The sequence below is a fragment of the Atheta coriaria genome, unplaced genomic scaffold, assembly GCF_025399875.1.
Source record: "Atheta coriaria isolate IRGN ID8LTWV9N9 unplaced genomic scaffold, Caltech_Dcor_3.1 hic_scaffold_9_pilon, whole genome shotgun sequence".
Classification (NCBI taxonomy): domain Eukaryota; kingdom Metazoa; phylum Arthropoda; class Insecta; order Coleoptera; family Staphylinidae; genus Dalotia; species Dalotia coriaria.
In genome coordinates this window covers 1,313,687-1,339,168 of record NW_027045451.1, presented here as the reverse complement: position 1 = coordinate 1,339,168, position 25,482 = coordinate 1,313,687, and the positions used below count along the sequence as shown (strand labels likewise).

The following is a 25,482-nucleotide window of genomic DNA, read 5'->3' as shown; positions in this document are numbered from 1 at the left end:
TTAATATCAACTCAAACACATTTCTCAGGATTGCTTGCTTACCCAATGCGCGACTTTGTGCCAACAACGAAGCGACCGTGTTCTTCTTGGGTTTGCTGACACCACGACCGAGATTCCTCGGCCGCGCGTCTTTATGATTCACCGGCGCAGGTAACGCACTGATTGTAGTGCCGCCAGTTGTCGTCAGCGGTGTATCAGCGTCGGAGCGACTAGAGGGTCGCGGCACGTCGGCGCTCGCAAAGAGCTGCACCAGGGACGCGCTAGGTGCGCCCGGAGGCAGTGATGGCTGTAGGACTTTACGCGGCTTAGGTCCTGGCTTTCTACGCGCTAAAAACAAATCCATCCACAATATAAGACAAACTACGCAACAATAACACCAAAAAACAAACAAAAATCAAGGAATATAAACAGATTGAATTAGGGGTGAAGTGAGAAAGTGTAAAATAAAAAACATCTAAAAACATGACATACATATACGATCCAGGCCGATATTTGCAGACATGTTGCTTAGCGAATTAAGAGAGGAGGACGTACTGCTATTGTGGTTGCTCGTCGTCGGCTTGAGCGAGAGATTCAGCGGCGCTTCACCACCACCGCCGCCGCCGCCCCCGTCGTAGCTGTGATTGTACGCACCGCCGCCACTACCCGCCGTCGATGGACTGCCGTTGGTCGCCGGCAGCTTTATCACTTCTACCCTGTCGTTGATTCCCGAATTCGACGTCGTACTATTGTGATCTGATCCGGAAGAATCCTAAACACACACACACGCGCGCAAAAGAAAATTGATCGTTCAGTCAATTCAACTTATCGCATAAATCTTAAATGCACAAACCAGTCTTTGTCTTTTTGCGCTCCGCTCGATCAACATGCCGGTGCTGGAGTGCGTGGGATGAACGCTGACGTGCGGCGGGTCCAACGAGATCGTCTTCTTGCGACCCCTGTTCGTCGTGCCCGGAATTTTCGGTCCAACGATCGACGACGTGTATTTAATTATTTCAGTATCGGGTGGAAGACGCACACCACCGAGAATAGAATTAGGATCACTATAAAATACAGAATTCCAAGAAACAAATGTAAATTAAAATATTTAAGAACGTAAACCCCGGAAAGGAACGGAACGAGCAGAAAAGTGCGCTTGCAATGATGCAATGGTTGTTTTTATTCTTATTTTTTTTGTGGCTAGTGCTGCAAGGTGACGAAACTTACCCGTTGCCCTCTAATGCAGCACTAATGTGTGAACAAATAATAAGTGTGTTAGTAATTAATAATTAATTCAACGTTCAAACAATTATAAATCAAATAAATGAAGAACGCAAATAAATTCAAATTATTTTGCTGGTTAATTTTGGATTAATCACAATTAGTTGATTTGTTGGATTGTTGTTGGTACAAACCTGAGAATACTGGGCGGTAGGCTGGGGGTGGTGGCGCTGAGGCTTTGCGTCGTCGACGTGCTGGACGAGTTGGTGCTGTTGTGTCGGTCGGCCTCCGAAACGGCGGCGCTGGCCAGACTGAGCGGACTAGTGAAAATACTGGAGGTGGCCGTGCGCGGCGGCACCAAACTCTTCAGACTATTGGCGCTATTATTACTCTTGTGCGAGTTGTTGCGGCGCTTCTCGTGCGAACCGCCCACGTTGTTCGCCATCATCGTCGACGCGCTCGACGTGGGGTGGATGGTGAGGCCGGAGGCGGTCGAGTACTTCGCGTTGCTCGCCTTGCTATTCGAGTTGTTCTTGGCGGCGTCGTGCTTTGAGTTCGAGTTGGAGTGCGACGAGTTCTTATCCTTTGAATTCTTCGGCAGTGATTTCGACTTCGACGACTTGTGATGCCCACCAGCGCCGGGGAGCGACGGTAAACCGAGCGCCGCGTACGGGTCGGCAGGATTGAGGCCGGGGAAGTTCAGGCCGGAGGCCTGTAGCCTCGCGAGGTAGTCCTGCGCCGCCAACTGTGACGCCATCGACCACCAAGCAGCACCTACAAAATAAAAACATCAATTACTCCCCGAAATAACGCATGATACAGACAATACCGATAAAATCAGAACAGACAGAGAATCTGCCGCCCCCGCGCGCGCAAACAAATTTCCAGGTTAGGATCGCATGCGGTCCGAAAAACAAAGCGAATACTTTCGAACTAATTGACGAATCCGTCCACGTGGAAACCGCTGGTAACGCATGCACGCGCAAGTAAGAGTGGCAAGTGCGATCGCGTCCCTCCCCCCGCTGGCCGCGCAATTAATATTAATCGCATAATGATGGCGCGCGTTTTCCGCGCGCTCTCGAGTCGTCAGGCGGCGGTGGCGCGTTCTTTGTGCCCGCGTGCCCCTTCTGCCTGGATGTTCGCGGCGTTCGGCCGGCCGCCGCGCGGCCCAGCAAAGGAGGGAGGAAACTAGATCAATAAATGAATTACATTTACCGTAGTAATACTTGGGCTCCTCGCGCGCTTCTCGCACATCCCAGATGAGCCGGCTGCCATTACGCGCGGCAATAAATCATAATGCATAAATGGCAGCCGAGCAGACAGCCGGATGGATTTAGGGGGAGGGTGGCGGATGAGAGAAAGAAACCCGGCGCATTCACACATGATATTATTTTTTTTGTGGAACAAATCACTTACTTGCAGCAGGTATGCCTAAACTGGCTGCCTGGCTGGCGGCCACCGAGAGCGTATTCGTGTAGGCGTTGTTGTAGGCGGCCGCGGCACTGGACGCCACCGACGCCGGGGGATAGGCGGGCACACCGCCGCGTCCCGATGTCGGGGGCAGCATCGAAAACGGCATGCCGCCATGCGGGCCCAAACCGTACCCGCCGGCCGCCGCCGCCGCGAAAAGATTTGCCGTGTTTGCATCTCCTCGGGGCCAATAAGCTATAAACAACAATCAAAAAACAAACAATTAATCCCAAACTCAATAGTTCAACATTGGAATTTCGAAAACTTACCGCCAAATAAACTCGCCGCGTCCAAAAGTGCTGCTGGATCTGCTGGATTGGATAGTTTGCTGGAACCGGAACTACCTTCGCTGCCCTTCCCATTTTCCTTATCCATTGCACCGCACTCTCAATGCACTGCAACAACCGAGAATGAGGGAATTGGAATTGTTACACATACCGGCGATTTCGAATTGCGGTTGGCGAACACAGCGCAATGCAAAGCAACCACCCCACAACATTCTATGCGAATGTCTGATTTCGAAACTTTGCATTCGCTATCAGAGGTAAACCTGCACCACTACCTAATTGCCTTCGTAAGCTCACACACAGCCGGCGAATTCCGGGACGAAATGCGATGACAAAAAAATATTTACTGTCAAAAACCAGAACAAAATGCGCGTGTCGAATTGAGGTTGCTGATGAAAATTTGAAATAAATTTATTTCCGTGTGAAAAGTTTCAAATTTAGTTCAAAAACGCAATTTTTACATCCGAAAAAAAACAGTTGGCGATGAAGACATCACCATAGAGATAAAATATAACCATGAAAATCTCATTATAGATTATTAAAATATAAGAATAATAAATAAAATCATCCGCAGCGCAAAATTTAATCTCTCGCGTTGGGTTTTCGACTGGAATCGAAGCGAAAAGCAAGCCATGGCCGTGTCTAGAGCTCTCTTTAATTTACGAGCACAATATAAGCGACGACGCAACGTCGAACTCATGGAGGGCACACGCCCTGATTATTACCGCTCGCGTTCATCCCGATCTTTCGCACCACGGCCAACAAATTAAAGAATGAAAACGCGACATGTAGCAATTTCCAACGCACCAGCAGCGGCGTTGTCCTGCGTTTTGTGTATACGTAATGCGGTGCTGCTAGTAGCGCGCCCCGCTTGCTGTGCTGCCGGCCCCGTCGTCGTCCTCGTCGTCGTTGTGGGTGTGCGACACGAAATTTTGTTTTGTAATAAATGTATCGATCGCTAGGCAGCAGAGCAACACGCGCCAGGCAGGCAGCCATCGCCGTGCGATTCGCGGTGCGGCGAGCCGAAAGGCATTGTGTGCTGCTCGCTGTGTGTGCGTCGCCCTCTCGGCGAAAAGCGAGCCGCGCGCGCGGATACATCGTGCATCGCGCTCGAGTTGGAAAACGTTGTCGGACAGCGATACGGAATTGCGGAGCGATTGCAAAATGAAGAACGAACGTACACACCAGCAGCGACGAGCGCGCGCGGACGTCAGCGTAACTGGCAACGAGAACGGTTCGTGCGCTAGTAACTGCTGCTACATGCAGCTAAACGATTGCCGCGACAAAGAGAAAAATTCTACATTCGCAAACGAGTATTTTCAATAACATTAAGAGTATCACCATTATACACGCGATAATCAATTCAAAACATATAGATATTTAATTAAATTCTTACCAGATTTAGCTGTATGCTTTCTTTGTGAAAACATTCCACGAATTCAACCCATCATGTGGCACGACCTGTAAAATAACAAAAGAAAAACATAATTACTTAAGAGTCGAAAGTTTCACATTTAAAATTTCACTACAAACAAAATTTCTTTCACCTGAAGAAGTTAATTTTTATTTTGTTTTAGTTTTATTTGCGTTAATCTAAAATCGTCTACTTTTCGCAAACACACAATAAAAACCCATCCAAGAGCAGCGCACAGCACATTGATTACCTAATCGACGCATAACAAGCAATAAATATAACGCGCGCGTCGGATAAAATCAATAAACGTCATCCAGCGCAACACGCGGACCGCGAGGCGAAATTTAATTCGCGCCAACGAATGAATGAATGAACAAATTTACTTTTTACGACTGGACTGCAGCATGCATTAATAATATCGATATTACGACACGTATTTATACAATAATAAATAGTAATCTATATTTTACATTGTAAATATAGTTTTTAATATTTATACACAAAGTAATTAATTAATTAATTAATGTAGTGTAAAGTGATACGAATGCAATTCGCTTAATTACTTAAATGAAGCGCATTAAGCGCCGCATGAATCGCGTGTTTAATTTCGAATGGCGGCGTTAATCTTATCGGTAATCACGTACTTAATTAAATAGTAAATTCGTACATTTGTTAGAAAATGTTTAGATCGAAATTTTTATATTTATAAACAACATGTGAGTTCATTAAGTTGCGAGATGTAGAATGCAAAAAATTGCGGCTCGAAGAGACGCGAGCAAAATAAGCTGTGAAACAAGATAAAAATAAAACCAAAACGTAAAGATGCAGCAAAAAGCAAGAATGAAACAACACAAAGCGACTTTTAACGATCAAGGTGATTCAATCCAGTTCTCACTCATTCTGGGTATCATTTTAACGCTTTGCTTGTTTTATCCATGCGAGTTAAGTGGGTAGAAAACTCAAAAGTAAAAACGATTTAATGAATTAACGCAAATTATTTGCTGATAGAAAAACCTGCAAACTTCCGGTCAATTAATACATCTTTCCGGTAAAATAAACACTTTTAATTTTAATTAAATAAACTAACGAAAAAGTAAAAATTAAATATTTTCAAACAAAAATGAAAAAAATGCAATTTAACAAACATTAATCAAATTATTAGTAAGATTAATAGGATTATGTGTCAGAGAAATTTATGAAGCATCCGTATATCGTGTTTATCTTAATGAGGTGCGATACGAAACAATTTAACATCTATTAGCATCCGCTCGGCGATAAGACGCCGCACACTTACAGATATCTCAACGCGCCGCAAATAACGCATGAAATTTTTATTTCCTTGTGTTTACTGTTTAAATTTACCCAACACACACACACACGCACTGATAAACATGTCACGCATCATAAATATTAATATTTATTTAATATCGGCGCGAAAATAATTTGTAACCCGACACCGCACCAATAAATCTATGATAAATACGATAATGCATAATTATAATCCCATTATCCAGACAATTAAGCACGTTTTACAACATAATCACGTCGTATAAAAATAAAATTCCACTTTTTCTTTCATTCAATGTTTACCATAATTATATTAATAAAAAAATAATCAATTTTATACCGTAACGAAAGCGAAAGCGGCAGTGGCGCGCACTATTTATTCAAATTAAGCTCACTTTAAACTTGAGGCCGTATGGTGTGTGTGGTATCAAGGTCAAGGCCGAACGATGCGTTGGGATAGTGCGATGCGATTGTCCTCCACCTCCGCACACCACCCCCCACGCCGAACCCCTCGGCTGGTTCACCGCCGCCCGATATACAGCGCGATGCAGAAATTGAGAGAGAGAAATAATATCACGAGTGGGAAGTGTGAGAGAGACGCAGCGTTCAGCACCGGTTCGACACACCGGCGCGAACTTGACCTAGAGACGCGAACGAGTTAGACGACCCGCAATGCACCACATACACAAATACACACATTTACACACACTGTATGTACATAAGTATATATTTATAGTGTGTGTTGGTGTGCGCGTGTATCGGGAAGCAAACATTTTTAGTTGTGTGTCGTTGTAGAGTAGGAGAATGTGTGTAAATTGTAAATAAACGCCCACGCATACGAGTAATCTGAAAATTTATCAATGACTGGGATCTTTTAAGCGATTCTGTGAAAGTTTATGCATGTGATTTTAAATTTTATAGAGTTTCTTGAACTTATTTGTAGGAAGTGTGTTAGTGTTGGTGCTGCACTTGACCCAAATAAGTTCAGGAAAGTTTTTATGGGAAAAATTAATTTGTCTCCGCTCTGTTCGTGTTAAATATTAATTATTTTACTTTGTTTTCACTTTCGAAGATAATTAAATATTAAAATTCACAAATCACCACTAGAAATTTTGAAAATTCAATAAAATAATTATTTTAAAAGAGAAAAAATGTGTACAACTATTTTTACCGGTATTTTTACAAAAGCAATTGAGTTTATAACCAGCTTACAATGGATTAAACAGACGACGATCAGCATAAAATCCCAATACTTGGTAATTTTTTGTTCCTCGATGTAAAATTTCGTCAAATAAACTTTTAAAAGGCAAAATATGAACTTATATCAATGAAATCACCTCAAGACAACGCAACAAACCTAAAAATGACCAAAAACTACCATAATACACGAAAAAAACAATAAAAAATAATTTCTTCCACAAATCCACGTGTAATTCCCATTCTTACGCCTACAAAACATTAAAACCATCCACCTATTGACAAATTCCAACTCAATTCCACCTGAAAGCTCACATATTCATCTGTTCCTGCCAACGCCGCTTAACAGCAACCGAAAACGAAGAAGACACACGCACCAAACTCTCCTCTCTGCGCCACCATCGCACCGGGCGCACCAAATGGTAATCGCACTCGCATTTACCTGCGCAACGGCCTCGTCGTCATCGTCGCCGGTTGCGCTGCTGCTCGCTCGCTTTTATTCCCAATTCCGTCCATCAGCACATACATACACACACACACTTCTCTACTCTTACAACCGGCTGGCTCCCCGGCTCTTTACTGCGCGTTCCGCCATCGTCGTGTCGTCCATCGACCGGTTGCTACGAACGCGCCGCGCCATTTGTACACATGTAAAGCGAGCGCTGTGCGCTGCCACAACGAGCCGAAAGAAGTAAAAGCGTTAATTGAGTAACGCGACCCAACAATAACTACCTACAACGTACAAACTCAATATGCATGTGTGAGTATAATACCCAACAATCAAAGCAAAATAAAAACACTTGGAGAAATATTCGGCGGCGCTGCACATTGGGAAATGTAGCACACAATATGTACGCGCATGCAAATTACGAGCAATTATTTATACACATTATGTGTATTGGTGTGTGAGGATATGATTGGCGATGCTTTCGCATTCGGCAAACCGACGTCGTCGTCGTTGTTGGAAAGAAAGCGCCTGCACAATGGCGCACAATGTGCCATCTTGCATGCCGACGTGAAATAATGGCACTCGGCGTGCGCGCGCGAGCGGCAATAACACAATAACGTGTAACGAACGAGAGACGCGCGGAATGGCGAACGAGGAAAATGAAGAATTTATTCCGTGAACTCTGTGCGCGCCGCGCGGAGAGTACATGCGTGTTTACTCGCAGGCGGCCTGGCCTGGGCTGCGGTCGAGTTCGTCGTTTCGTTATATTCGTTATTCCAGCGGCGTACACACAACTGCCCGGCCCGAACGAGTGCGGTTATTGCAAATCGCTTCGGTTATTGTTCTACAGATTGCAATACCGACTACTGTCTGCGGGCGAATCACAGACAAGAACTGCCCGAGAATACAACAAAACACTACACATAACAACACAGTAACAAGTATTATATTCTATACCTGTGTTTAGTTTAAATCCGAGCGTGTTAATCCAATAATAATAACATTCGCACAACACACAAAATTTCGATGCTGCTCGAGCAACAAATCGCGTGACACGGCGCGCGTCGTCGAAGACGTTACCTTTGCGACTGTGGTCGGCAAAGCGGCTGACTCTCGCAGAGTCTCTTCTCGTACGCCCCGCGCCCGTGTTATGAATATGCTCGACTGTCTCGGACCGCGGAGCGCGGCATTTGTTCACATGTTGTGCACAACGCGCAGCGCTAACGAACGCGGATGCTGGGCTGCTCCGCCGCCAGCCGAGTGAAGAAAGAAGAGAAATAAACGCAATGCGAAAGGTGCAGAGGCGCAGCGCACGTTGCACACGGAGCGGAAGGCGAATAATACACTCGATGGGAGGGCGAGAAATTGACAATTCTGGTCAACCAGGTAGTCAAATACCTGAAAAACATCCCAGCCGACGCAAAGCAGCGCGTGTAAATCTCGAAAATGTCGAAGCATCTTGATATCTAGATCACCCTCGGCTCTAATAGTTCATCATCCCGTGAATACGCGCGCCCGAGCTTAACCGGATTCGGGGCCTCTGAAAGTAATGATTATTATCGACTGAAGTTCCTCCCACGGCTTTCATTAGACTTTCCTCGCGGCGAAAGACACGAAACTAATCCCCGCGCCCAACACACGAACGCACAAAATCATTACTCGCACTTGGAGAGAGAGTGTCGGAGTCGGGTCTATTCCCGTCCACCGGGTGTCATATTCGGCGGACAAAAATAAACAGGTTTACCACACATTTACTAGCGCGGGCGCGACAACGACGCCGACAAAATTGCAATTCATAACAACCCAACTTTTTGTGTATTGCGGTCTCCACACGCGCGCTAAAAATACGCGCAACGCGTGATAAATGATTAATTTCCTTCGGTTCGGGGTGTGCGCGGCGACAAAGTCGTAATAATATGTACACGTAATACGCATTGTTTCCCCTCGCATGAAAAACGTAATCAAGAACACAAAACAGCATGAAATATGTGCGCACATTCAACGCAGAGGAGTTGATTCACGCTCATAAACTCACATCTCGCATTGCTGTTGCATTGAAGTTTCTCCAGTATAACACACACAGAGAACAGAAAACAAGGCGCTCGAGTGGCGCGCGCGGATGAATTTCGTACGAGGCGACACACCGATCGAACCGGCCGACCGAGCCGGAGGGTTTTTGTGCGGCGTCACTCACCCCTAATTTCGAAGCGACGCGCGAGATCCGGAACACCCGCCCGGTAGCAGCAGCAGCTAGGCGAGAAAGCATACGGAACACACAAACACACACACACGACACATTTATGTATTTACATATCGAACTGTAGCGCGCGCGGTGGTGCGCTCGATATGCGCGCGAATGCGCGGATACACTTCGATAAACATTCGAAGGGAGACATCCTGCCCACACCTGAGGAAATGGAAAATGATTCATCAGCGCCGGCCGCCACACGCAATTACAATCAAAATACAGATAAATAAAGTGGAATTAATTTTTATTCCATCCAAAGATCAAAGAGCTAAAATTTTATCGTGGAATAAATCCACCTATAAACAAAAATATATAAAACATATCTCATTACCATTTCAATTGAATCACATACACATGTAGGAGAAGAGCGAGGCACACAGCTGTTCGCCGCCCCTCTACTTCACAAACCGGCATGTAATCGGATTTTCCTTCCATCTCGACAATGCCTCCATTTCCTACTAAAAATTAATGACTTATTGTGGCGCTCTGCACTTTCATGCGCGCAATTCGAAAACTTGACTCCTCCGCGCCAAAGTTTCAGCACAAATTTTTCCTACCGCGGCTGCAAATCGATTACGGCGGTGGCGTTTTTCCCGTACAAAGTTTTTAGTCATCGACAGAAGGCGCGCACAAAAACGAGCCGCGGCGCGCTTGGGTCGTGTGCAGCAACGACCGACGACTTCAACGACGCCCGGCGTTGTGTATTGTACAGATAGAAAATCAATAGGAAATATACGAACGCAGAGGAGGATGTGATGTGCGGATTGTCGACCGGGGCACCACATCGAGAGAGTGTAGTTGGTGTATTCAAAGCGTTTCGTAATGGACGAACGAAACACACGCATAAAATGCGAAATGCACACACGACTATTGTTCCTGTTCCTGCTAGAGCCAGCGGACTCGCGGCTCTCGCTCGGGTGATGACTGTAATGGCCGAGAGGCGCAGCGCCATGTCTCATCTCTCGCTAATAATAATGCCCGCCTTTTATGTGCGACGCGCGCGATGGCGTCGCTTGCGAAGAATCTCTCCGCTCGCCCGGGACGCTCGGTTCGTTCGTGTGGGTCTTTTTTGCGCGGTCTAGCGTGTGTGCATTCAAGCAAAGCATCCAAAGTGAGAAATAGACATGACAAACGCAAAACTCACAAGATTCAAATTTGCCAAAGTAGAATTTTTGGAGAAAAATGCGATTTTCAAAGGTTTCTAGGCTTCGAAAAATTATTTTAAAATTCTGGGACACTTTTTGAAGTGTCTACTATATGTACCAACAGTTTCCAAAGTCAAAAGTTTGAAACTTTTGTTAATAAACATTAAAAACAGTCAAAAAGTTAAAAAAATGTTTTTCTTCAAAGATCCACTTACATTACATTAACGATAGTATCCGTAACTGCAGCACTGCTCCTATTGTTATCACAGGTAGTGTATGTTGACCAAAAACACTAAAACAAAACAAAAATCATCATTAAAATACACTGCTAAGGTCAATTACCTAAAAATTACACATAATTCAACGATAACCATAAAAAAATCAACAAAAATCACCAAAGATTATTTTGTTTTAAACACCTTACGCCTCCTAATCACAAATTATTCAATACCACTCATGCTTATCACAATAATCACAATTTCTCGAACGCATGTATATTGATTATGATAAAATATCTCAATCGGTATTACGTATTACAATTGCTCACATTACAACCAACTATTATGAAAACAAAGCCTCCTGTTATTAAACTAGCGCCGCAGGCGCTATAACCCCATACAAAGTAATGTGGTAAAGGAAGTCGAATTGCTCGCGTCGATAACAATCTCGAATACTTCACTAATAAATACGCGACTATAGTAAGCCAAATAAAAAAAATCGTGTGTACGTGCGTGCGGCGCGCATTCCCGTTCGATAATTGGCTCGAATGTTTGACATTCCAAGCATTTGCATGTTTTATTGAGGTGCACACCGCAGACAAATGAATATGAGCCATCATAATCTGATACGAGATTATATTACACAAACGTCGATGAAAAAAAGATCACATCTGCTTGGTAAATATTATCATCTACGTAAGCGTTTGCCAAAAATCTATTTTCGGCTTGAAATGTTAAAATAAACACACGCAAGAGAAAAAAAAGCGCCGTACGAAAACGAAAGTAGCAACACTCGATGAGATGATATCGATGATAGTCATCTTCGAAATCCCTCCCGATTCATTGGATTCCAAATAAATACGAAAATAAGATGGATACATATTAAAATAACAAGAAACCGAAGCGATGGGATGAGAATGATGAGAGAGGAAGAGGAAATGAGAAGCGCAGCGAAATGTCAGAGTAAAACGGGAAAGAATCGCAATAACACGTTTTACTTTCGCTGCACACACACACACACACACACCGGTTTTTCCTTTCCTTTTCTTTCGGGTTGCTTGTGTTTTCATTTTTATTTCGGCATCTCCCCATCGCGCCTCTTTCTCTAGTTAATACTTTATAAGAATATTGAATTCGTCCCTTTGCCCTTTTTATTATATTCTCTCGGTCCATTCGCTCCGGTTACGTGGCTGTGTTTGCTTTATGTCCAGCATGCAGCTTGCCAAACAGACAAAAATAAAAAGTGAACAACTATAATCAGATTAAAATAAAAAATGTCGATTTTACATTTAAAAAAAAATGAATTGTCCCCAATTGAATGCACAAATTTTAATGGTGACGATGAACGCCACACATACATCAAATTAGCATTCATCGCGAAAGCCTAGCTGCAATGGCATACCGTTAATTGTTTATAAAACAGAAAGTCCGCAACGCCCAAACAGCAAACACACAAACACAAACGCATAACACACGAGCTGCTGAAACTATCGCATTCAAGTCGTGCCGCATTAACAATACATATCGCCAACAATTACGAGTTATGAGTTGGATTGTTAAACAAACCATTGACCGTACTCACGAGACGGCGAGAAGCAATATCATTTATTGTATAACAAGCTAAAACTGTGCACGTGGGCGGCGCAAAAATGCGAAATATATTTCAATACACACAAAACAAACGAAACTAAACACAATTAAATCAATTTGGTTGTGATTTAAGCATAGTATAACACAACCGTCTTATAATTATGATTTTTATTTTTTTAGCTTACCATAGACACTTAAAATTTTATTATATTCCTAGTACAACGGCGTCATTTTCTAATGGCGGACTTGTGGTGGCATCACCGCGAACGCACGAACTGGAATCGAAACATCTGCCTGCCGAGCAGCGAGCACGAGTAGCGAACACCGACTAAACATAGTCAATCAACATCCCGTGCCATACAACGCCGACACAACACTACTCATGACTAACATAATGCGCGCGTACGTGTACGTACCGCATACGGAGGAAAGGACCCAACTGGAACAGGGTTCGGGTTCATATCGCATCATATGTTGTGCTGCGTTTGTGCGCGCGTATGCAACGCGCTCCTCCAGCAATAAAAAATATTGTATTGTACACGGTCTCGCATACGGTCGATAAGTTGCAACGCACACCGCGGCACGAATCTGATGGATCACGAGAACCCAAGAGATGAAAACGAGGAGAGGTTTTAAATTCAATATGGTGGTTGCAAGAGGAGGAAACGTTTAGAGAGGGATGACTAATAACTTTACAAGCCCTCAAATCGGGAAAAATGATGAAGAATTGACTGTAAATTCACAATTTTTAGAGAAAAAAGTAAAAAAAGTTTTATTTTACTTTAAAAGACTTTTCTAAGTAAATAACTCATTGTTTTCTACTGATAGACCTTAATTATTAATGAAAACTAATAACAAAGCTGTTTTACAAGACCTAAAATAATTTTTCTTTTAGAAAAATCATAAATTATAAATAAATTCACGATTTTCTCAAAGAAAAAAGTAAAAAAAAAAGTTTTATTTTACTTCTGTAAGCTAACAACTTGTTGTTTTCTACTGTTCGACATTAATTATTTATTAAATAGAGTCCTACTTGTTGTGTATAATCAATAAACAGATAGTAATCAATTTCCTCAACTATCTACTTGTCACTATTTGCCTACTAATTTCGATAATACGTACACATAATTTTGATGTAATATTCTCGCGTTGTGATTCCGCTGACATTTATATTTTACGATGTTCTAAACATATTAAGACGCGTTAATTAATGCACAACAAATTCGCTAAACAACAAAGCTTTATGCGCGCATTCTCACCAAATAAAAGTTTGTGGTGCGTCGAACGGCAATAACGGGATTACCACCGAGCAAAGTCGTCGTAGTCGTTGTTATAATCTGCGTCTTCACCGGCGTGTATTACGGTAAACTGCGATTGTTCACTCCATACGGTTTCGTTTCTAATTATTTTCCAAATGTCAGAAAAGAAAGAAAAACTCATTATTGAATTAAAATCGAATGCACACGCCGGTGTAAGGCCGGCATTGGGGTGCGCGCGGCGCGCACAGAAGCAACAAGAAGAGTCGCGTAATAAATTTAAGCGTCCTCTCCTCAAATAAAGAATCGATACAAATGGTCGGCGGGCGCGCACCGACACGGGCACCGCTACGCGCGCCGCACCGCGCCGCTTTTTCTTCCTTTTCGCCCCGACCGACGCCATCGCCGCTTCCAAATCCACATCATCCACGCAAGCAGCAACCCACTGCAGGCGCAGGGTCGCCTGCAGCACTAATATACTAATACTAATGCAAGCAAAAGCAGAAGCAGCAGAAAGCAGCGCATCGGGGCACATTCAGGATTTAGCTCGTTACGGCCGCCGCGCGCTGCGACGACGACTCGAAGCGGTCGCGGGCGACGCGTTTGCCTTGCACAAAGCGTAAAGCGATCGGGAGGAACGAGAGGAAGCACACACTCGCATCGCGCGGACGCCATTGAGACCAGCAACAACGAGAGACAGCCGAGATACATCAACATCATCACAAACCAAACGCGAATTAAAAAAACACCTAAATCTCAGCGCTTTTCAGCAGGGAAAACTGACCTGCTTTTTAATATAATTGACACAGATTAAAGTTTAAATCGCGTTGAAAAGTCCATAGCTGTACAATCGTACAAGTCGGTGAGCAAAGCGCGACACAAAGCGAGGGAGCACCACTTCTTGTACACGCCGAGGCGATTGAACTCTGTGCGCGGCGACAAAAGGAAAAATAATTTTAACCAAATTACTACAGCGGATACATCGAGGGGAGCAACACCTTCAAACCCTTTTACTTTGAACCAAATTCAGCGCCAACAAAGAAATTTGTCTATTTCTTCGTTTACGTGTGCAATCGCCTTGCAGGAAACTCATTACATAACTGTAATCGTTAATTACTTACGAGCACACACACATATACATACAAAAAACCCAGCAGCGTGGTTTGCGCGACCAACAATCGCTTTGCCCTGACATATTATGCACGGCAAGCAAGCAGCAAGCAACTCGAGTGTAATTGCTATTCGTGCGGCGCGCGGTTTTTCCTTCTTCGCCATGCCATGCGCGGCCGAATATCGACGTGTTTTTGTCGCAAGTCACCACAGCGCGCACCGACACGCAAGCGGCGGTGATAATAAAACGCAAAATGTTTGATGATTAATTAACGCCGCGGAATTTCAATGCGAAATTGTAATAATGGCCGCAGTACTCACATACATATAGATACTCATCATCATCATCTCGTACTGCAAGAGTAGGAAGGCGCGCTCGCTGGTTTCTCGAGTGAAATATTTTTAGGACGTGCGGCTGTATGCATGCGAACGTTGAATTACGAGCGGCAGCGCGGAGGAATAATGTGCGTCAACGACAGATGTTTTTCTACCGGAGGAGAGCGCCGCGCGCGCCGGCGAGCAACTTTTTCTCTACCGCGCGCGTCCGTCCGCTCCAAGCCCCCGAGACGCGTCGCACAGCCAGCAAGAGAGGCAAAGCGCGCCCGCTTTATTAACAATGCCTGCATATTTATGAATCGAAAACGGATCAATGATACACACACCCACACATTTATACCCAGGCGATGTATACTTACAATTCACTCAGAAACAACATGAAATTGAAACGTTTGATTGCTGTGACAGTGACAGTTTGTGAAAAACTTACTGAAATGATTAAATCCGGCGAGCAGACCGCTCGAAATCCGCGCGCAGCGATCATTTATTGCGGCATGATCTGGACGACTTGGACTTATTCGCCGCGACCACCGCACTAATGGCTCGTATATCACTCAACTTGAACCGGACACTGCTGGGGCTGGCCGTGCTTCGTTTTCTTCTCCTCCGCTGCTCGCGCGCGTCGTTTCGCAGGTAAGAGTGCTGCGCGGATGGAACTAATAATAAACACAACGCGATCGCAGCCGAAGGGTATCCACAGAGAGCACAGACAGAGCACAAGTGCAGGTAGTACCTACTACACCGGGCGCAAGAAGAAAGAACTCAACGCACACACACACTCGGTTCTCTTGTTGGATATATTGCTGGAACTCACTTGGCTTGCATTTATTTGTTTATTTGTTTCGTCATTGATGACTAATGCGGTGTGGCTATGTATGCGATCACTGGAGAGTCGATTTCCGCACGTGATTTTCGATGATTGATGTAAGAAAAGGTCCACAAAGCGCGTCCGCGTCCGTCTCGTCAGACAGAGGTGGTTGGTCGCGAGCGGCGACAACGCTCGCTCGCTAATTAGCGGAGGGTGGCGAGATCGGAAGGGCGAGACGACGCGAGAGATGGACGTCGCGCGGCGTTCCACGGACAACAGCGGTGCGAGCGTCTCGCCGCGCACAAAATGGCTGAACGAGTGCGCTCTCGCCTCCCACCCGCCCCGCGCCGAGTACGAACGATGAAGGTAGGCGACCAGCGACGGCGACACGCACGGCGCACTTTATTCGCCGATACAAAGCGTTCGTCGTGCCCGGTGTGAGTGTGAGGAAAATATCGCGCTGAACGTCGCCGTCGTCGTGTGCCCTCTTCGGCGCGCGCGGGCACCCCGCCGCCGATGGCCGATTTCAACTTCGGTTTGTGAATGTGCTGCGCGGCGCGGTTTGTGTTGTATTTTCGCGTTACTGCCCGCGCGCCGACATATTTTTCGCACCATGCGTGCCAAGTGCCAGCGCCCTGCGCGCTTTTGCCAAATAAACGATAATAATATTTACCGCACATTCAATTCGAAACTCATTTACATACAAGCAATATTTTTATTGCATCAACTTTGAACTTGAAAACAAAAAAAAAACACAAAAAGTGAACGTGAATGAACGCAAAACATAAAAAATCAAATATATAATAATGGAAAGCGAGAAAGTAACTGCGTCGATGATGCTGCTGCGAGTGTCGCAAGTAATTGCCTGTTGTTTAACATTTAAATATTTAATGCTCGTATTTAATTAGTTCCCGTTGCATTCCATCGCGCCATTCCGCTTACATTTACATAACATTATCATATATTCATAACTAAACACAACTATGTGTTGAGCAAACTTGTATAACCAATGAAAACAAACAAAAAACTCTTTGCATGTGTGTGTGTGTGTGTGTGTGTGTGTGGGTTTATCACTCAATTATTTTAAATACTCCTGCAAATCAGGAGATGCCTGAATCGGGGGGATGTTCCGGTGTGGTGGTTGCGAATGAATCGAGAGTCCTTCCGCTCGCATCACACGACGAACGACGAGCGGAAACGACATTTCGGCCGAGGCCGCGGCCGGACGAGCGAACACACATCTAATCGATACCTTTAACCTGCTTTAACAGTTTTAGCAAAGCACGAGAGCGCAATTTCGCGCTGCCGGGGGGTGAACGGGGCCGTCAACCGCCGCCACCTCCACCATGCAAGCGCGGGAGACACATTAAAACCGGGGCCGGTGAAAAACTGCCAGCGGGATTTACAATAGAAAACGCCGGAATCACAACGCGATGAAAAATGAGTGATATTCGCGAAGATAAACGGGAAATATATGAATTTTACGAGATGACAAACAGGAAAATACATTAAGAAGATTATAAAAACAACCACGGCAGTCTAGACTAATTTATTATCTGTCTAATGAAAGGGTAGAATTAAAAGTGACGGAAAATAAATCAAAGAAACGCAAAAGTGGAGTCTTACGGTAGACTACCATGCGTACACCTTAGCGCTATGTATTGCCTACCTTAATTGTCATACAGCAACCGATAATGCGATACAAACAAACTGTTTTCAAATGTTTTCAATCAGCGATTATATTTAATGAAATGTGTATTATATTAACATTGTTCTGCTTCCAAAAATATATAAATGTATCCAAAGTGAATTTTTGTGTAATTTTTTGTTAGAAACATCCGAATATTATATTTTTATCCCGAATAAATTAATAATTATTAATATTTTATAAATAAAATATCAATAATAAAATTTTAATATTTTTTATCATCTAAGTTTATATACTAAATAAAATATTACAATGTCGTGTTGGTAATGATATTCTCGCACGTTGACATTGTTCTAGTCCTAGCCGCCGGTGGGGGGCGGCGGACAATCGTAAGTAAAGCGTACGCGCCGGCCGCGATTGAGTTAGTTGTGCGGCAAAGCTCAACTCGTCAGCAGTCAGTCAATTTCTACCGGAAACAAATCCACAGAAATAAATATGTTGTGCATTATTGTTAAAGTGCCTTAACGAGTTTTAAATATCGCACAGTTCAAAACAACATCAAACTAATCTAGTGCGGTGTGGAAAATTCCAGACAAAAACTTACTAAAAGCGTATGTACTTGCTTCATAACAACAATATTTTAGCTTTAGTTACTTACTTAAAGAAAATCAATGAAACGGAAAATAATAATAAAGCGATTAACGCGCACTTGGCTTTTTTTCGTCGATTGAATACGAATTGCGAATTGACATCTACACGCGCCTGTCATTTGCATTTCGGTGCATGATTTATTTGCGTTCGCGGAAATTTTCAATCGCAAAATATGCAGAATCGATGAGAAAATGCCGGATGTTCTTTCGAGGGGGCGGCGGATGGAGAATATTCGCACGCCAACCTGTTGCACCACACTAAACTACCCCTTTCGCAAAAAATTAAATTTTGGGAATATCAATAAGTAAAAATTAATTAAATCTTCAATTGATTTTTCATTAAGTATTTCAAGCAGTGAAATTTCGTAAATAATTGATTTACTGACGAAAATGAATTAAAAACTCATTATTTCCTTGTAAATACTAAATTTCCCACCCATTTATCTGTGTTTATTCTATAATTACACCTTTATCTTAATGAAAATCACCACTTTAGGGTAAATAAATTATTTCCTATTACCACAGAAGTGTACCGCGACTATAGATATATAAAATATATCATATTGCGACGAAACAAGCAGGAATGTAGTTAAATGAAACAATAACGACGCCATTATCCTGCGTGATGCATTCAGGCAATTGTTTCACTCAACCATTCTGACATTTAACAAACTAATCAGTAATCACGAACGATATCCCGCCGCCCGGTAATAACTCCAATATCAATTTTTGTCTTCTAAAAATACCTTAAATAACGATCTGTATTTATTTTTCAATGCATTTGTGATCAAAGCAATAAACGTCCGGATTTGTAGCGTGCGTTTTGTTGCTGTTGTTGATGATGAAAGGTAATTTCATTTTCCAATAATGTGGCTAAACAAAGGGCCGGCGCGTTTTTTTGTGTTTATTCGATCGATTTACGCTTTTATTTGACGTCATCGAACACGTGAAATATGGAGGAAAATGCGTGAAAGCATTAAAAGCGAAAATCCTCACACATTAAACCAGAAACAACAGACGTAAAAATTACACATTTTACGCACAAAAATTGAATATTTTTTGTTTTGTATATAGAAAATACATTTACCGCGTAATTTATTAGCATTTTACGAGTTTTCACGACTTTTCTTTTATTTTCTATCTTAATCTTCAATTTTCATCACATTTTTATGCATGCGTCAGCGCCATCTACCTTTTTCGTTGCATAAACATAAAAACTATTTTGCACACTCTTCAAGTTAAATTTTAGCGACAAAAAGTAGTCTATGTTCTTATCCTAGGTCCAAACTATCCCTACACCAAAATTTATCAATATTAATTCAGTGGGTTTTGCGTAAAAGCGTAACAAACAAACATAAAAATACCGTTACACTCGCGTTTATACCATTAGTTAAAGATTATTGACAATGCGCATAAGAAATGCCTGATTATAGCTTACGCTTATTTAAAAACATAAAATAATAATAATAAAAAAGCTACGTTGATTAATCGATTGGCTTCGTCGCTTTTGCAAATTACAATAACGCACACGTGCGCCGCAACTTGTATCATTCATTATTGAATCTGTAATAATAGTAATGCCACAATCACCAGCCGCCATCAATTTATTATTGAACGCCGACTGGAATCGACTAACCATTACAGATAGCCATAACTACAAAAAAAAATCATTTAAAGATTCAATAATAACTCAAAAAAACCAAATGGAAGAAAAATGATACGGTTAATTTTTAAATAATTAATAACCTGATAATTATTGTTCATTACTACTTCCTTAACTTCTCCGATTGTCCTACTTATAATCCCACAAAATCTAATTAAGTAATTATTCATATTAAACCGTATAAAGTCACAAAAAAAATTAAAAACTCAATGATAACGAAATTGACACAAAACTTTGTCGGGTAGAATTGGAAGCAAGGCCAAGGACAATAAGTACATTAAAACAGCCTGTAGTGGTTTATTATGCATGAAGCACGGCTTTTAATTGAACGTTAAACCGATGCCGAGCGTTAATATGTAATGCGCTTTCTTTTGGGGCAGTTTCAGACCGACGCCGATATGAGCATCACCAGAGAGACCGCCGAGCGTCTCCAGACCCTCACCGGGCACACGAGTGACGTCACATCTTGTGACTTTGCACCCAACTTTAATTTAATAACCGCATCCAGGTATAAATATAAATAATTTTTCACTTTGCGTGTGGGTAAACTCACCGTGTTGGCGACAAACATTAGAAAAGACTGGGGGAAAGTCCGAACAACCCTGAAACAAACACGTATGAATTAAAATCGATAAAAATATTCTCCATAAATTATTTAATGACTATAAATTATTCTGACAAAATTGAGAAATACACGTGTTATTATTCTATTTGTACGCATGCGTTTTTTTTTTTCACGTATTTTGTTATTTGTTCACTTTTGTGATATTGTTTTATATTTCTGACATGCAATGTTTAGCCATATTATATCAAAAGTTATTTTACTGTCGGTGAAAGCGAATAAACCCGGAAAAAGAATAACAGCAGACGATAAAACAAAAGCACTTTAGTAATCGAAGTAATTTTAGTCACATTGTTGAACTTTTATCGCCCCGGAGCTTTAACGAAGGTTGTTTCTTTTTTATTTATAGCAACAAAGGGAAAATAAAAATAATTGAACTAGTACACAAACACGTCGAAAATCCAGTTATTATTTAATTTATGCAGACTGGTAATGCGTAAATAATTTATCGAACTGTGCACACGTGTAAAAGTGTTTCGTTTCGGTGTTAATAAAACAAAACAACAATTATTCCAAGAAAAAATAGCGCGATATAATTACGGTAATTGCAAATAATTGTGTAACGTGTGACAAAAACAGGCGCAATATTTATGCAGACACCTGACGGCGCCTCCACCATTGCCACGCTTGCATAAATGTACACAACATGCAAACGAACAATGTTTTCATTACGAATCGATTAGAATTTAAACTGCAGTTGTGTTTACCTGCCATGGTTCGATATATAGGCATATACAGAATGTTACGTAATTGCAGATATGACGTCAAAAGCAACTAATATCTATTATAATATATTTTTAAACTGACGGAGACTAAAAATATAAAAATTGAATGACTCAAGTCTCAAAGCAAATAAAACCATGTCAAAGAATTCAGAGTTGATAAAAAGTGGAGGGGGGTATTTCTATGTGAGTCTACAGCGACAGCAACGGCTAGAAAAGAAAAAAACCCGCGGAAAAGGAAGTGAAACTCAACATAAAAAGGTAATTTTCTATGTTTTTGTTAGTGATAAAACCATCAGAATATGGGAATGGATCCCAGGCACTGGTTTCACCGAAACCTCAAACTCGCCCCTGCGCGGACACAAATATGGCGTGACCTGCGTGCGTGTATCACCCCAGGGTTCAATGTTTGCCAGCGCGTCCATCGATGGCACCGCAGTGTTATGGAACCTGCAGGCCGCTACCAAAATATACACAATGGTGCAAGTAAATGGGGACGCAATACGCGTGTGCAGGTACCAACATTAACCATAAACTACCAACTAAATTTAACTAGATTTACCTAAATTAAACAATTTTTATCACCTTTATACTAATTTTTCGGTAGATTTGCACCGGATAGTTCAGTTTTGATCACAGAGGGCGACAACGGCGCAATATGCATATGGGATCTAGTCCATCGGAATCTAATCCGGACGATATTCGTCCATGAGGGTACCACCCAAGGCCTGGCTTTTACACCAGACTCGCAATATTTTGTCAGTGGATGTTCACTGGAGATTATCATCGTTTGGCATCTACAGGATTGTTTGGATACTACTAATGATGGTCCTGTTTCACCTGCATGTGAAGTGGACAATGCGCATGATTTAGGGATACTTGGAATGGACATATCGAATAATTTTAGAATTGATGGTTAGTAATCTACTTATTAAAAAAATTGCTCCCAAATTGCTATGAAATTTAAATTTAATTTAGACGAGGACCCGTTTACGAAATACTACACCCTAGCAGTTTGTGGTAATAGCGACGAGATCAGCATTTGGACAATCAAGGCAACCACAGTTCCCAAACACAGAAACTCCGAGAATTTCGTATCTATTGAACCTACCGGGACGTTTTCCGGTCACACTTCAGCTGTAACCTGTGTTAAATTCAGCGGAAGTGGATTAAACCTTCTTTCCTGCAGTTTGGACAAACTAATCAAAGTATGGGATATGAATGGGGCAACACTTTTTACTCTACAGGGTCATCAACGTTATGTAAACTGTGTAGCATTCTCGCGTGATATGTCCCTAATTATTTCAGGTAAGCAATAAAATAATCGCGTGCTTATTAGATTTTTCAAGATGTCGGTAAATGTAAATGTCTCTAGATACAATTTAGAATGTGTTTAGGGCCTAGTTGTCTCCATAGAGAGCGTTTGAGAGACACCCACCACGAATTCCACCTTTAATCAAGCGTGATAATTTGAAGGTTCCACAGGTTCCAATGATAAGAGCGTCATCATTTGGGACATGACCAGCGCGTTAACCCTAGAATCCGAATTGAAGACCCATGCGATGGCTAGGGCCGAAGGAGTGCAAGAAGAAATGGTTATGAATGCTGATGCGCAGGATACTGTTGAACTCGTGGAGAAAATTGAAGATCTTTTTGAAGGAGCCATCAACTCCTGTAGTATATTTAATACTCTGGTAGCAACTGGTTCCAGGTAACAAAATTAAAAGAAGTTTAGAAGAAAACAGAAGAAAAGTTATTTTTTATAGTGATAAAATGATAAGGCTGTTCAACATATCAGAAGACAACACCTTGGAAGAATCTACACTCTCCCCAATTGAAGGACATTCATATTCCGTGAACCATGTAGAGTTTAATTCTGAAGGGACCATGTTAGCTACTTGCTCGCTTGATGGTTGGACTAATATTTGGAACCCTTCAGTAAATACAACCCTCGGATTAATAATTATTGAAGTTTTAACTAATTTTTGATTTTCTAGAATGGTGATAAGATAAATTGTATCCCAGAAAACAAATTAAGCGTAAAAGTGTGCAGTTTCTCGCCGGATGGTAAATACCTCATCACAGCTGGTGATGATGAAGTAGCAAACATCTGGGAAGTTGAAACAATGGAACTAATTTGGTTAGTAATAAAATTTTTGAAGATTTAGCATCTAAATAATCATTTCTAGTAATTTGGAAGGACATTCCGATGCAATAACCTCAGCCCGTTTTTCTCCCGATAACGCCATCATAGTAACAATCTGTGCAAACTCAGATTTCCGCTTGTGGGTAATGGACAATAACTTTTTCATTCGTGATGATGCACATGACTTGGGTATTTTGGACTGTGATTTCTCACCTAATTTGGAACCAATTCCCAATTCGCATTTAATTGAAGTGCAGAATTATTTATTGGTTACAAGTGGGAATGATGGGTTTGTCAAATTATGGACAATTACACTACCAAAAGTTAGTGATTCAAAAAATCCAAAAACATGGAAAACAAAAACTTTAAAAAATATTTTCAGGGTGAAGATGATGAAGTCCTATTTGAACACGTAGAAGTAAAACTATGGAGGAACCTTCAAGGACACGGTGGTAACGTATATTGCGTGCGATTCTCCCCTGGAGCTGGAGAACTTGTCTGTTCAACATCAACTGATAGACAAGCACGTATCTGGTCAGTGTACAGCGCAAGCTGCCTCCACGTTTTAGACCATGATAGCATCGTCACAAGCTGCGCATTCAGTCAAAACTGCGAGATATTAATCACAGGGTGTTTGGATAAAACACTATGGGTGTGGAAATTACCTCAACAATTAGTAAGAACTTGAAAAACCTCATAAAAACAAAATAATTAATTTTAAAATATTTTTGAAAGGTTTTTCAGACTGTAGTTGCAGCAAAATTAAAATCCCGAGTTAAAATCCTTGCAGATTGGTCTGTCCACGAAGTCCTCAAGTGGATAACCGACGTGGGCCTTACAGAAATCCGCGAAAACGTCCTCAATACTTGCTTAGACGGCGAGAAAATTATAAGATACAGTGAAGAAGAACTTGCATCCGGATTAGAAATTGGTAATAAATAAAAATAAATCAAAATTATCAAACCTAATCATTTTATGTTATGTAGAAGATGAAGAACTCCTAGAAAAAGTCCTCAATGAACTCCGCTGGTTGAAACAAGACGAACACTACTTCAACTCAACCTATTGGACAAAAGTGGAAGAAATACCCGATGAATACATCTGTCCAATCACCCAAGAGATCATGCGTGAACCGGTCACCATTAGCGACGGTTTCACTTATGAGAAACAAGCAATCACCGAATGGTTCATGTCCGGAAAGTACACCAGCCCGATGACTAACCTCACGCTAGAAAACACCGACTACCAACTCAACAGAGACCTCCGCGACGAGATACACAAGTATTTATACAATACAGATGAATAGGATTGCAATGATTAGCATTACGAGTATTTGCGCACGCCATAGAACACCAAATCAAGTAAAAATAACTATAACTACGTAACTAACAAAGACTGTACAATGCCTTTCAAACAAGCGACAAACTTGTGACTTAATCCGTAATTCAGCAATTATTACAAACTCAAATAATCAATTAATAATATATGGAAATGTTGTTTTCGAGCGAGATTTTGATAATTACACCAAATCAAAAGCGTAATGTGATGTAAAACCCTAAGTTTGTACGCACCTATTAGATATTTATTCGATTATTCTAGAAAAACTGTTAATGTTGACGTTATTTTCGGTCTGAAGTTGTTTGAAATCAAAAACATGCACTTATGTATCGATATTGTGATATATTTACTATGTATTTCGCGTTTACAAACAATAAAAACCAACTATCAAATCTGATAAACAAGATTGCGACCGGTGCGAAAAGATAAGACGCGCATAGTTTACAACACAAATCAAGCGAAAAACACAGCATTAACCCCACAATACAGCGATTTTCATGCAAAATACGAATTTTAAACGGTCGACTCACCATTATTTCGATGCGGAGCATCCTAATCCCTCGACATGGCACACTTTCCCAATGAATCACATACTGGACACACAATTATCACCGATTAAAAATCAAGCCGCGTACATAAAGAACCGGCACGGCCAACCGACGCACATGTAATGGCCTCC

General features: G+C 42.0%; 2 protein-coding genes across 22 annotated transcripts in view; one reads left to right on the top strand and one right to left on the bottom strand.

Moving 5' to 3' along the window:
• The window catches only part of tou (bromodomain adjacent to zinc finger domain 2B toutatis), a 34,171-nt gene extending 8,707 nt beyond the window's left edge, over window positions 1–25,464 (bottom strand). For 9 of the 19 annotated variants that reach the window (XM_065310581.1, XM_065310590.1, XM_065310589.1 and 6 more), the window contains exons 1-11: window positions 25,334–25,464; window positions 20,529–20,577; window positions 10,912–10,988; window positions 4,354–4,418; window positions 2,940–3,065; window positions 2,617–2,865; window positions 1,395–1,974; window positions 1,207–1,227; window positions 833–1,043; window positions 472–751; window positions 43–327 (exon numbers count right to left, since the gene is read on the bottom strand). In XM_065310581.1, the coding sequence (XP_065166653.1) occupies window positions 43–327; window positions 472–751; window positions 833–1,043; window positions 1,207–1,227; window positions 1,395–1,974; window positions 2,617–2,865; window positions 2,940–3,045 (1,732 nt within the window). In that variant the 5' untranslated portion in view covers window positions 3,046–3,065; window positions 4,354–4,418; window positions 10,912–10,988; window positions 20,529–20,577; window positions 25,334–25,464. Of the gene's footprint in view, window positions 1–42; window positions 328–471; window positions 752–832; window positions 1,044–1,206; window positions 1,228–1,394; window positions 1,975–2,029; window positions 2,149–2,616; window positions 2,866–2,939; window positions 3,066–3,232; window positions 3,309–4,353; window positions 4,419–8,260; window positions 8,305–10,911; window positions 10,989–12,689; window positions 12,752–15,636; window positions 16,338–20,528; window positions 20,578–25,333 lie in introns of those variants that run through there. The other 10 variants (XM_065310592.1, XM_065310593.1, XM_065310587.1 and 7 more) reach the window with 10 other exon arrangements.
• On the top strand, window positions 16,404–25,207 carry LOC135797962 (WD repeat, SAM and U-box domain-containing protein 1-like). Of its 3 annotated transcripts, none has more exons than XM_065310601.1 (12): window positions 16,404–16,871; window positions 20,356–20,483; window positions 21,604–21,834; window positions 21,927–22,234; window positions 22,298–22,627; window positions 22,796–23,030; window positions 23,086–23,257; window positions 23,317–23,459; window positions 23,509–23,788; window positions 23,848–24,141; window positions 24,201–24,396; window positions 24,452–25,207. In XM_065310601.1, the coding sequence occupies exons 1-12, from the start codon at window positions 16,821–16,823 to the stop codon at window positions 24,769–24,771; spliced, it is 2,688 nt and encodes an 895-aa protein (XP_065166673.1). In that variant the 5' UTR covers window positions 16,404–16,820; the 3' UTR covers window positions 24,772–25,207. The 3 variants fall into 3 exon arrangements, with proteins under 3 accessions (XP_065166673.1, XP_065166674.1, XP_065166675.1); XM_065310602.1 differs by having other exon boundaries at window positions 16,405–16,871; window positions 22,805–23,030; XM_065310603.1 differs by lacking the exon at window positions 16,404–16,871 and adding an exon at window positions 18,081–18,273.
• Window positions 25,465–25,482: the final 18 nt, after the last annotated feature.

What these genes read in the sequence shown, in the direction of transcription:
- LOC135797962 (XM_065310601.1), top strand. Translation starts at nt 16,821, where the DNA reads ATGGAAAGCGAGAAAGTAACTGCGTCGATGATGCTGCTGCGAGTGTCG. An exon ending in GAAACAATGGAACTAATTTG is followed by an intron (nt 23,460 to 23,508) that starts GTTAGTAATAAA and finishes AATCATTTCTAG; the next exon opens with TAATTTGGAAGGACATTCCG. An exon ending in GGAAATTACCTCAACAATTA is followed by an intron (nt 24,142 to 24,200) that starts GTAAGAACTTGA and finishes TATTTTTGAAAG; the next exon opens with GTTTTTCAGACTGTAGTTGC.